Raw genomic sequence first — 13,515 nt, 5'->3', positions numbered from 1 at the left:
TTGGATGTCACATTAAGCAACCCAGTGATGAAGCGACCCTGGGATGTTTAGCTCCTCACGCTTGGAGTGGGAGCAGTTGTGTGGTGGGAGCCAGAATGTTCACTTGCTCCTGCTTGTTCCCAGTGACACAGGGATTGCGGCGGACGGGACCCACCCTGCGTTGTTTGTGACATGTGAACCTGCCCACTAACTCATTAAGCCTCTTGAGTTGTGGGAGGCTTGAAGGCAGAATCTCCTCTCAGTGTTGGTTGGTTCAGTTCATATTTTACTCAGCAAAATGCTTTCCACCAGAACCCAAATTGTGTGCTCACCACCTTGCATGGTTAGCTGCTTGTGTGAAGTGCTGCTTACATGGGTCGGGCTGAGCTCAACCTTGCAAGTGAAGTCAGCTACAAGTGTGTGTGTGTGTGTGTGTGTGTGTGTGTGTGCGTGAGAGAGAGAGAGAGAGAGAGAGAGAGGTGTGTGTGTGTGTGTGTATGTCTGTGTGGCTGCTACTTCGCACAATCAGCCTGCCATACCCCATTAGGTGATCTGGGTCCCTGCCAGCCACAGCAGCGCCAAAGTAATGTCTGAACAGGACTCTTGTGGTTGCATAAGGAGTGATCTCTCACCTCTCTTGCTTCTGTCTCAGCTCTCTAAGAACTATTATTTATCTGCTGTAGGTTGAGACATAGAGGAGGGACAAGCATGTGCATCTTATTTAGGGTCAAAGCCCCAACTTACTTATATGTGTGTGTCTCGCTTTCCTTTGGAGCAGGGAGATGAACAAGAAGCTGCGCGATGAGAGAGACGCCTTTGAAGCCAAGAAGCTGGTTAGTCTGGGAAAGAAAATTCTCATACCCCGTCACCTCCCCTTTGCCTGCTGCTGTTGCTGCCACCACCTGGGGTCATTTCATTTACATGGGGGCCATTGACCAAGAGGCCTTGGGTTCATAGTTCCTGCATGTGGACACTTTTTCTGTCTCCCACTTAGCTGTGCTTTTAAACTCAAGCAGCTACAAAGGGCTAGTAAGGGCTGTCTATGCCGGACTGTACAGGAAAGAGTCTATCATTGGGTGTCTCTTGGTCCTGAAGGGAAGAGAGAATGCTTTGCACGTTCTAAGCCTCATACGCTAAGGCAGAGGAACCATAGCTAAATCTCCATGTTTAAAACTTGAACCTTCCTCATCTAGCTCAGGGAATACCTAATGGTATTCTCTTTCTTCCTGTCTCCATTCCTGCAGAGTGGACTGGATCTCATCTGTGCAAGTGTTGTGCCTCACTCCGGCCTATAGTCAACAACAGAGCCTGCTGGCTCTTCTCTTAAATCAGCTTGTGGTTATACCCATCTAGGCTTCCATAGTCATGTAGCCTATAAGCAAGAGACTGGAAATAGGGGGTGGGTGGGAACTGGTCCTTGCTGCCCCGTACCTAGGCCTACTCCTATGGTGGGACTTTCTTCCCCATGGCAACTTGTGCGTATGTGTGTCAGGGTAACGGGGTTGAGACATTGTGTCCATGCAATACATCACACTAGATTCCAGTGTAAAGACATAGCCGAAATGTGAAGATGAGCCAAAAGAAAACATCTGAAGGATATTCCTCTTGCTGCTGACTTGCCTGTTCACAAACAAGGGGCAGGAATGAAGGATAAAGAAGAAGAAAAGTTTGTTGATCAACAGCTCTAGTCTGTTACATTGTGCAACAGGGAACTTTTATGAAACTTGAATGGGGATTTATTGAAGCTGCTAAGTAAGTTTTTGTGTAAAAGAGGAGAGGGATGTTTCCAATTCAATGTTTTGGTCTTTGTGTGTGATCATGTGATTGTGCAATCATTTGTATGTCTGAATATACGACTGTTTGTCTTTGTGATTACCAGGCCTGCAGGTGCAGCTCCAGACAAATCTGGGGGCATGGATGTGTGACATCCCTGTTGTACATATTGCATGCAGTCTGTTCTGCATTTGGCATGTTTCCATGTGCTCACAGTTCTCCAGGGCAATAGTCATCTGGCCATCCAAAGTTGCTGCCAAAATCTTGTGATCTGTTAAATTAGAGCATGTCCATCCAGAGACAAAGGGTTAATAAAATCATGCAGTTGGGAGCTCAGTAAAATAATCCCAACCATGAATAGCTATAGAACACTGAGATATTGCCACATTTTGCCCGCTCTGTCGCTTTGCACAGTGATCAAGCTGAAAAGGTTCCATTGAAGTGGGCCAGAGAGAGTATAAACAAACTGATTCTTGGAGGTACTTGGCAACAGTCTTGTTTTTCTTCCCCACCTCTCCACTTTTCAATGGAAACCCAGATGCTTCCATTTGCATTCTGTGAGGTGATCCCTGCTCCATGTACCCACACCACATAAAAGATGAAGACATCTTTGGCAAGAAGTAGGTTGTTTACCATGCATTAATCTGAGGCTGTGGATCAATCTCTCTGATAGCTACTAGTCAGTAGTCCAGTGGCTGCTATCCATAGCTACTAGTTATGATGGCTCCAGGATCAGAGGCACCCTGCCTCTGAACACCAGTCCCTGGGGAACAGCAGTATGAGAGGGCCTTTGCCCTTGTGCCCTGCCCGTGGGCTTCCCATAGGTCAGCCGTCCCCAACCTGGTGCCATCTAGATGTGTTGGACTGCAACTGCCATCGCTCCCAATGGTCATGCTGGCTGGGAATGATGGGAGTTGCAGTCCAACACATCGGGAGAACAGCAGCTTAGGGCCAGCTGCCATAGGCATCTAGTTGGTCACTGTGAGATACAGGATGTCAGACTAGACAGGTCTTTAACCAGGTTTTCAGAGAGGATGCAAAACCTGTGATTGCTGAGTAGGCTTTGTGGCACAGTGTTACTGCTGCTCTTGATTATATTGAGTTGGATCCAGAGGCCCATGTTAGTTTCTTGAAAGCAATGAGACTTAGATTAGGCATGACTAACTTAAACCCCATTGATTTCAATGAACCTTCGACATGATTAACGTCCTCTGAAGCCAACCCATTATATTTTATTGTCTCTTGTTGCAATTTCTGTTGTGTATTTTCTTTTGGAAGTTGCCTTCAGCCTTGGAGAGGTGGGGTACAAATATTTTTATAATAAATAAATGATACATGTACATAGAATCTACATTTTCCTGAGCTTAGCATTTCATTGAGAAATCTGGGTCTGGTCCTGGCACATGTGTGTGCATTGAACTGAGCTGTCTTCCGGAGATACCATTGTCCCCAGAAGTCCCCTGCTATACTGTGTTGCGGGTATTTTAATAATTCAGAAATATGGCCATTTTAGTCTGTAGCAGCAAAAAGACTAAAGCCTTGTGACATCTTCAGCTGAAGTACATAAGAGCATGAAACCAAGTTTAAAAGGTGAGAAATCAAGATGTCAAGAGCTGGTGATAGCTCCTGTAGAGTTATGACTGAAACCCGGAGCGGATTCACTGCCTCACTGACATCAGAGCCACCAGCCTCCACTGCCCTCAGCCCATGTGTGTGTCTATGCCTATCACCTCCTTAGCCAACTTACAGTGCAATCTTATGCAGGTGTACTTGAAAGTAGGCCCCACAGTGTTCAGTTGTGCTTACTTCTGGGTAAGGGTATGTATGATTGCCGCCTCAATGCATCTGATGGAAGCTGCCTTCGGCATACAAGAGCGCATGCCACAATATAAGTCTCTTAAGGCAAAAGAAGCCACCCTGGTGCCAACCACATGCTATGGACTACAACTCCCCATAAGCCCCAGCCAGCATGACCAATATTTGGGGGTGATGGGAGCTGTAGTCCAAAACCTTTGGAGGGCACCAGGTTGCCTACCCCTACTCTAAGGTGCTACAGCACCCCTTGCATTATTTCATGGTATCTAGCCCAGCTGTTGACTCGGCCAATACAGATCATGTGCATTTGGCGCATTCTTGGCTGCTATTTCTGGACAGATTTTTTACAAGCCGCATTTCCATTAAATGTAATATAAAAAAAACCACACAGAGAAAATGGCACTTCCTATCTGCTTTGGTTGCAGTCCAGTGAACTATGCAATGAGCAGTCTGCTCCCATTTGGGGCTTTTATGTTTTTTCCTAAGAACATCTCTTTCATGCTGCATCTCAATGTACTTTTTAAAACTCTTGAGTGGAGGTCACTTTGAAAGTAGTTTACAGTGTGGCCTGGGAGGTAGCTGCTGGGAGCTGGAGGAGGGGGAGAGAAATGGCAAGTTCACCTAGCCTTTCTCTGCATGTAAAAGTGGCGTCTGGATTGCCCCTCTAACATTCTGCCATCTCTTTTCCCAAAGGGCATTTGGCCTCCAGGGAAGGTCTTCTGTTGGCTTTTGTTGTCTGATGCTCTCTGAAAAGTAAATATTAATGCTGTGGAGGTTCCACTGGATGCTGAGTAGAAAATCATCCTGCTGCTATCTAAACAGCTTGCATCTGAGTACCAGGCAAAAAAGAGAAAGGGAAGAGAGGAGATGAAGATCTTGGACTTTTCTTGTAACTGAACAAAAAAAGTGGTTGGTGTGAATACAAAAACAACAAGTTTTTGATCTTCATACAACCATTCTGCAGACAAAAAAATGATATAATGCAAAAAATAACATAGTGCAACTGTGCTTGCATGTAACCTTGTGTGGGTGGATTAGTAATCAAAGATTCTTAAGGTGAAATGGTAAATCTCCAGCTGATGGGAGAAGTCAAAGGATCCTTATCTGCTTGCATGTTTAATCTGTCATCTTTTAAAAGAAACAAACATCAGCTTTGTATTAGGACGCACCAACTGTAGCTATGCTGGAGGGACTGAAATGAAGGAAATCACGTTCTGATTTTTCTAGTGGAAAAAATGTGTTGCATTCTGTTATTGTCAACATACGCACACTGTTGTCACCTCCTTGTGCCACCCATAAATTTCAACAAACTTTGCATTACAGGAGTTCACAGTAGGACGTTTACAGTACACTAGGGGGGAGTGCAAGGTGTGCATTTTCCTCAGGCTAACTCTGCAAAGAAAAGCTCAGTGCTTCCAGAAGGTTGCTTCTGGCAGCAGCAAGCAAGAAGTGTGGGAGGAAAAAAGTCTGCTGATCCATCAACAAGACTGTGGCTTGCAAAAGCCGCTGTCTGCAAACCTCTGGGTGATGGACACTATAGTCATCTTTCACTTCTTGCCAAGATTGCAATGCTTGTGTCTCAATTGGATTGGATCTATTTCTGTATATTTATCAAAGCAGGTGATATTAGATAGCTCTTCCAAACCTGCCTAAGGTACACCTGCCTAAGGCTATTGCTTTTCCAGAATATCTCTCAGCACTTAAGTTGCAATAGGTAGGTGAGCATCCCAATACAGCAAGAGAACATCCAGAGATGGAAGCAAGTGCCCACATGTTCATCTAATAATGGAGATGCAGGTGTGCACCCCTGTCCACTGTCTGATGCTCATCTGGGCCACTTTGAGCTGGCTGGATGTCTTTTGATGCAGGTGTGTGCATCTGGCAGGACTATCAGGATTGGATCTGAGCCCATAGAGTCCCAAAGCAGCTCTGATTCTGAGGAAATACAATCCATGGGAGAGGAACTCTGTCAGGTTTCAGAGGTGCAGCTGAAGGGCGAGCCCCCCCTGCTCACATTCCTGGGAGTGACAGTGACCCTGGCATGGAAAGGGAGGGACAACTTGAGCTTTTAGCCGCAAGGTGCAGGCGCAGGAACAAGCGAGAGGTTGTGGGAGCCAAGCTCAGGCGCTCAGCCCGATTGGCTCGACGTTAACAGCTGCGCCCCAAGGCCCCACGGGAGAGGGGGAGACTTTCCCCTCCTACTCCTTATGTTCAGAGAGTTGCCACGCTTTCCCCCAAATGGAGACCAACTGACATCCTAACTCTTAGAAACCCCTGGTAGGCTGTTCCTTTGTATTTCCCCTGAGTCTCAGGCAATTAGCATCTGTAAGCTTCATGAGGTTGAATGGAATTAAATCCTTGGAAATCAGCCCTTCTGTTGATTCTGGCTATTGGAGGATTCAGAAGGCACCAGGAGCAATCCTGACAGGGACACACCTAATCATGCAGACTAGTTCTCTTGCGCAACTAGAGCTGGACTGAGGCCTGTGTATGATGAGATGGATCCAGAGGTGCCCCTCCATGAGCAGGAAAGCTTTTCCTGACTTTGTGGAGAAAAGACAACTCGTGCTTTCATCTGACAAGTGCAGTGTCTCATCAACTCAGATTACTCATTTAGTTCAACACGATGCTTGAGAGAGAGAATCCATGAGTAATTTTTATTGTATCTTCGTGAGAGTTTCTCGAGGCGTATCATCCTAATACAACTCTGGTGAGCCTTTTGGTTTAAGAGTCTGAGAGGGCTTCCTTGTCTGATGTTTCTGTTGACATTAGATTGCATCTATGGTGCTTCTTAGCCAGAGATACTTGACTGTTGGCCAGTTCCAGTCTCATTTCACTGTGATGTAATGATGGACCAATCGGGTGGCCGGAATACTTGGCTTAAGGATGCTGCTGCATTCTCTAGGATGTGTCTGGGTTGTTCTTTCCTGCAGGTTTAAGCAAATTTGCTGGTGCTGCAGGATACATTTCCAAGTCTGCTTCAAAGTGTAACTCGTAACCTTGCCATAATGAGGTATTACAGTCTTTTAAATATGCAGGAGCTATTTAAACCTATGCATAAATGTCAGCACTGGAGGCTACAGCCTTTTTATACAGGTGAAACACACGGGGGCAATAATGCATTTTTCCTATGGCTGATACTTTGAATGATGTGCTGTAAATGTGAGGGGCAAAGCAGATGAAATGTTGGTGGGTCTTTGGATCTCCAATCTCTTTATTGTTTGTTTAAATCATGGGGAGGGGGAGCAAATTGGATCAGAACTGCAGCACTGGGTCAGGGCAGTCTATCCCTTTCTCTAGCACTGTTGTCCTATTCGAAGGCTGCAGTCCTATGCACATAAAGCTAAGAGTAAGCTCCATTGGCTGCAGTGGTACTTAATTCTGAGTAAACATTCACAGGTTGCAGTGCATATTTTCCATTATAGGCAAAAAGCAGGTTTCAGGGAGGATGGTGATATACATTGGATGGTGTTTATCCTGTTCTGGTTGGGGTTGCACTCCCGCTGAAGGAGCCAGTGGGTAGCTTCGGGGTTCTGGAGCCATCATAGTCACTTGAGGCTGAGATGGCCTTCTGCCAGCTATGGCTGGTGGCCCAGCTATGACCCTATCTGGACAGGGATAACCTGGCTTCAGTAGTCTATGCTCTAGTAATCTCCAAGTTAGATTACTGCAGTGCACCCTTTAAGACTGTTTGCTTGTTCAAAATGTGGCAGCCAGATTGATAGTGGGGACCAGAAGGTCTGAGCACATAACACCAGCTCTGGCCCACTTGGACTGGCTGCCTGTACACTTCCAAACCCAATTCAGGGTGCTGGTTTTAATATATAAATACTTACACAGCTTGGGACCACAATACCTGATGGACCACCTCTCCCAATATGAATCAGCCATACACTATGATCAACATCTGAGGTCCTCCTCCGAGTGCATCCTTTGAGGAAGGTTCGGCAGATGGCAACAAGGAGAGGGCCTTTTTGGTGGTGGCCCCCTGATTGCAGAATGCTTTCCGCACTGAGGTGTGCCTGACGCCAATGTTGTCATCTTTTCAGCACCAGGTTAAGTCTTTTCTCTACTCCCAGGCATTTGATAGCATATTATGAAGGTTTTAATGCCTGTGTTTAATCAGGTCCCAGTATTGGGGGGGGGGGGGATGACAATGTTTTAGCAGTTTTAAACTGTTTTAAATTTTTGCATGTTAAAAAGATTTTACATTGCGTTTTCTGTGTATTTTGAGTTGTAATTTTTGTGTCCCCCCTAGAAAGATTTGGCTATTGCGCTATATAGAAAAGAAATACATGAAATGAAATGGGGAAAATGGCACAAGGAGAAAGGCTTAACCTCTCCTTTCCCAAAGCTACACTCCTGATCCAGGTTGCTTGCAGCTGCTTCTAAAATCTTTTTAAAGAGATGGGAGAACTTATCCTGGATCTCCCACATCTCAAATCGTAAGGCTGTGAGTTACCGCACTGTACTAGGATTGTTAAACCGCATAATCTGGGAATTTCCATTCTATTTCTTCCACCAGTCCCTCCCTCCCAACCTCTTTCCCTGAATGCTTTGGGATAAAACTGGACTCTTACCTGCTACAGCAGCTGAAGAGAGGAGGATGAACAAAAGGCCCAGCAGTGGCACATGGCAGGAGGAGGCACAGTGGCCACATCCTGACGCCTCTGAACTTTCTGGGCTGTGACCTGGCTGGCTAGCTTACTTATAGCCAGATTACCTGGTTTCATTTATCCTTTACAGTGCAATCCTATAAATGTCTTCTCAGAACAAAGCCCTGTGGAATTCAGTGGGGCTTGCGTCCAGGCAAGTGTGTATAGAATTGCAGGCTTAGTGGTGATTTTCTATTCTCATTATTTTCCAATTTAGGTATGCATTACTGGAATAAGAGGGCTGGAGTAACCCTGCTTCATGGAGTTTTACAGGGGTGGGTGGATAGGTTCAGACATCATCAGCTTCCATTTGTCGCCCTCCTGCATTTTCCCACCACTTCTTCCCTTGTTTTCCTTACCCCAGAAAATCCATTAAGGAGGGACAGAGAGAACAATGCACAACGTGTTTTGATTGGTAGCACTAGGAACTGTCTGTTTGGAAGCACTCGGAACCAGCTAGAGATAATTAGTTTGTGTCTATGTGATGGACTAGGGTGGTGGTGATGGTAGTGGTGGATGTCCCATTGTGCCAGCTGATGCTTCCTATGAAGAACAAAGAGCCGAGAATGTTACAGCCCCCTAAATGCTCATAAACATGGGTCTTTAATTGATAAATTAATTATCGATCTTAAAACTAATTGAGAAATTTTGATACTTGAAATTATAGTGCAAGGATTTCACTTCTAGTTATTAAGACTTTTAGTTAGTTGTACTTTGTTGTGTTTGTAAGCTTATATTTTGTGGGCTCGATGCTGCAAATCAGCAGTGGGCCATTTGTGGGCCTCCAGATGTAGTTGGACTGCAGCTCCCATCATCCTTCATAATTAGTTAGACTCGCTAGGGCTGATGGGGTTTGCAGTCTACCAACATCTGGACAACTACAAGTTGTCCACACCTGTTGTAAATGGAAGCTAAGTTTCCCAGCAGTCCATACCTCCATTCCCAAATCTATACCTCCTCATATAATTTGGAGTGGTTGCATTGCATGCAGCATAATCCATACAGTTTGCTCATTTGTGTCCTTCTGGTGGCAAACCCACATACTCACAGGTTATGAGTAAAATTATTTCTCCCCAGGCTAAGCAATAACTTTACAATTTAAATATACGTTTAGTAACATGAATCAATATTTTTCTCAACACCCTTACAAATGAGGATTTTCATAAAAAAACGCTTGTTACAGAGAACTGAGTAGATGTCAAAGAAACTACTATGTCTGTGATTACTGTGGAGGGGAAATATGCAGTAACTTTCTGTGTTTCCTAACTAAGGCAGCTTTTGGTTCCAGATGTCTTGGATCCAGTATCTAGGTAGACCCATTCATTTACAGGTCCTGTTACATGCATCTCTGATATGTGTTTGCTTCAAACATTGTGACCCCCGAACACTGCAGAAATCCTGAGGTCATTGGAATGTCACCTTGTGATCCAGACTTCCATAATAAAATGTCACGTACCCCGTTAATCATCCTCATCAAATATGTCATGTTTGTGTGTTCTGTCCTTTCAGTGCAATGTTTGTTTCTTTATCATCTGTTTAAATGCCAAAGTTACAATGAGCCAATAAAAGCTGGTAAGAACCAGAGAATCAGCCAGGGAACTGTGGTCTTTATCTTTGTATTCATATTCCATTGCGTGAAGTGTTTCTTTTGTATGACTGTTTTATCAGACCATTCGAAGGACCAACCAGATGTTTAAGACTGGGCTCTGAGACTACCTGAGAGGCATTTATGGACTTGGTTTCCTAATGCTAAGAAAATCCACCAGAATGTAACGACTAATATCTATGCAAATAATACTTTTTATTTCTCGTGCCTTCCGTAATGACTGAAGGATTTCCATCACGCAGCGGAGGCTGGAGGCTCCAATGTCACTGTGGCAGCGCATCCGCTCCGGGTTTCAGTCAGAACTCTAAAGGAGCTATCCAAGGTGCTCTGCTGGTAATAAGCCACCATGTTTTGCACCTGGGATGGCTCCTTTAAAGTTCTGACTGAAACCCGGAGCGGATGCGCTGCCCCAGTGACATTGGAGCCTCCAGCCTCCGCTGCCATCGCCCCAAACAGTTTTCAGCACAATCCACGTGCATTTATGACTCCTCTGTTGTGTGTGACCCACACAATTGGGAGGAGGGGGCTTCTGTTGCAGCATTACATTTCCCGGGTTGTGTTTGAAATCTGGGAAATCATACTTCTACCTGAGAACACACCCATTGCTACTGAGGTTATCTAGTGCAGCTTTCCTCTCAACCTGGTGCCCTACAGAAGTTTTGGACAACAACTCCCAGAATTCTTGACTGTTAGCTATGCTGGCTGGGGCTGATGGGAGTTGAAGTCCAGAATCTCTGGGGGCACTCAGGACTGTTGTGTAGCAGCACTCCAGCTGTTGAACTCTCTCCTGGCAGGGCTTAGGATAGTCTGCTCTTTAGTAGGTTGTGGAAGGCTGCTCTGTATGTTAAACTGAAGCTTTGAAGAGCAGCAAGGCTACCTTCTTACTCTGCGGTCATTTTCATTAAACTCCAGGGGTTTATGGGGGGTGGGGGAATTGACATCCTCTTGGAGTCTGCAGCTTCCTCTCCTGTGCTGGAGCATCTACCTTTTTTTAAACAAAGTGAACAACAGCAAAGCTCCCCCTTTTACTTATCTATTTAAGATGTATGCCCTACTATATAGCAAGCAATTTTAAAGACAGCTTTCAAATACACATAAAGCCACAATAAATATGCTAAAATGAAAAATTGCAATTAAATGTGTCCTTAAAATGCCAAACCATGTACTATATATAAGAAGGCACCCATACATGGGACAGGAGAGATCGAATACTTTTTGGTGCTAGATCAAAGCTTGCAGGAGTATCATTCCGTAACGGTAAGTGATAGTAACATAGCATTATATATGCACTATTTATACGTGGTATGGTTTGGATCATTTCTGGTGAGCTGTTCTGAGAGCCTCTGCAGTGGAAAAATACCCTCTACTTTTCAATATGAAAACAAATGGAGCACTGGAATACACCAAGTTCTTTCCTTACGGTGCTCCCAAAACTGGAAAACCTTAACAGTGCAATCCTATGCTGGTCTACTGGGAAGTAAATCCCATGCGGTGCAGTGGAAATTACTCCCACAGTAGCGTGTATAGGGTTGCAGCCTAAATGTATCTTCTGCTTCAAAGGGCAGTGAAAGGAGTTCATGGGGTGATCCAGACTAAGTGTGAGAGTCTCCCCCCATCATAACATCGCTTAGATGTTACCATGGACTGAACTATTTTTCTTGACAATTATTTGGGCGATGAACTCTAACTAGCACTCTCTAATTTTCAGGCACCTGCTGAGAGAAAAAGGCCCCTGTTGAAGAAGCAGTCAGTGATAGGCAAATACCTAGTGGAAGAGAAGCCAGTCAAATGGTCAGAACAGAGTGTGTTGTGTTGTGTTGGGTCTCACCGCATGCTGTCAGTCTGTAGCGATCACCACAGTTGGTCTGTTGGGTCAAACTGTTCTCTACATTTCTCCTCTTCAGCAGAACTAATGTTGGCAATAGGTGTTCTAAGTGGATTTCTCTTTGATGAGAAGGGGACTGTGTTGTGACACATGGGACAGGTGGGTGGGTGGAGGGGGAAAGAGTTTGATCTGACAAGATGAGATTCGACATGTTCACACCCTCTTTCGTACAATAGCATGGTTTTGCGGGGAGGGAAAGGGCTAGATACAGCACCAGAGTTTATATATGAACACAGTATCACTCAAAGCCAGTTCACAAAATACATTTTGGGCCCGTGTGAGCAGCCCTGGCCTCCTTTGGAACCGTGCCCGTGTGATGCAAAGGCAATGTGTGATTAGAGTATGGCGAGAGAAACAACTTGGCTAATAGAGATGGGTGGGCCAAAAATCACTAGAGCTGCTGCTGGCCCTATCCACACCTGCCCATATCACATGTTTGTTTGTTCATCTGTGTATCCATTTAAGTGAGTGCTGATGTTTCTTTGAGCCCCTTTCACAGTAGTACAGTTCTTGGTGCTCCTAGGTGGGGGCAAATGGGACACTGAGAGGTGAAATTAATTTACAAATCTGTATACATTTGGCGTTCACATATACCTTAAGGCAGCCTTCTCCAACATGGCCCCTTCCAGATGTTTAGGGCTACATAGATGGTTGGGTTGTGGGAGCTGTAGTCCAACACATCTGGATGGGGGCAGGTTGAGGAAGGCTGCCTTGAGGGTTCTGGAGCTCATTGTATGCCTGCTGCTTCTCTCCCCACATTTAAAGCTGTTGGTGCCTCATCCTCATTCATGTTATGCAAACGTTTGGATAAGCTTTCTGTAAATGCTCATGTTGATTGCCTTGACCCTTCTGGTAATTTCTTCCCACTGTCTGGAGCCTTGGGCACAGGCAGCTTGTTCCTGGAGATTTCCCTCATATCCTGGAGCCAGAAGAGGTTTCTTTGGAAGAGCCAACCAAGAAAAATGGCAAATTCTTCCTGACCAACACAATTAGTTTGAAGCAGGGAAGAGAAGGTAATTCATCCATGGAGGAATATGCAGCTCCTAGGAAAACAACGGAGAGGCAAAAAACAGCAGGAAACTGTGGGAAGCCGAGGTCTCTGAAGAGCAACACAAAGTGGAGGGAAATTACACACACACGTGTTGATCCTCTTTTGTCCCCGAGAGGGCAGCCCATTGGCAATGAAACTGAGGTGAGTCTAGCTATTTGAGGGCATTTCCTAGCCTTATTCTTTGACTTTTATGACTGAGCCTTGCATAATTTGAGGCTTTAGTGCAGGGTGGGCAACTTCTGGCCCTCCAGATGTTTTGGCCTACAAATCCCATCAACCCTAGCCAGCTAATGCCCTAGCCACAATGGCCAATAGTGAGGGCTGATGGGCACTGTAGGCCAAAACATCTGGAAGGCCACAAGCTGCCCACCTCTGCTTTAGCATCCTGTCCTGACCTCAAGCAGAAGTCCACAGCACACGGCGGGATACTCAGCAAGGCAGGCTGGAGATGTGGCACCTTGGAGAGCTCTGAGTGAGCAACATGCTCTGAGGAAAGCTGGAGGTTGAAGGCCTTATCCCTCCATGCCAGTTCAGATAACCCTTCATAGGCTCCACCTCCCTACCTGTGGCTTCTTAAAGGGACAACCTCCAGGCTTCAAGATGAGTAGTTCTGTGTCTTTCAGTGCCTTCTCTCTGGTGCACACCAGTAGGTAGGTGTTGTGGAGTTAGATGTACTGGGGTGAACTGGCTTCTGGGAGCATCCATGAGGGCCCTTGCTCAGGGTCCACAGGTTCTCAACTGTCAGCCTTAA

The 13,515-nt window shown here is 45.5% G+C and overlaps 1 protein-coding gene across 1 annotated transcript in view; it reads left to right on the top strand.

The window, feature by feature from the left end:
• Window positions 1-13,515, top strand: part of CRACR2B (calcium release activated channel regulator 2B) — a 69,502-nt gene that overhangs the window by 46,624 nt on the left and 9,363 nt on the right. Inside the window, exons 11-13 of the mRNA XM_084856665.1 lie at window positions 758-812; window positions 11,537-11,619; window positions 12,602-12,905. Coding sequence (XP_084712791.1) covers window positions 758-812; window positions 11,537-11,619; window positions 12,602-12,905 — 442 coding nt within the window. The remainder of the gene's footprint in view (window positions 1-757; window positions 813-11,536; window positions 11,620-12,601; window positions 12,906-13,515) is intronic.

This window comes from Heloderma suspectum, chromosome 1, assembly GCF_057233095.1.
Source record: "Heloderma suspectum isolate Gila_16-S chromosome 1, 16-S_ref, whole genome shotgun sequence".
Lineage (NCBI taxonomy): Eukaryota > Metazoa > Chordata > Lepidosauria > Squamata > Helodermatidae > Heloderma > Heloderma suspectum.
Note: the sequence above shows the minus strand (reverse complement) of the source record. Positions and strands in the feature narration are given on the sequence as shown.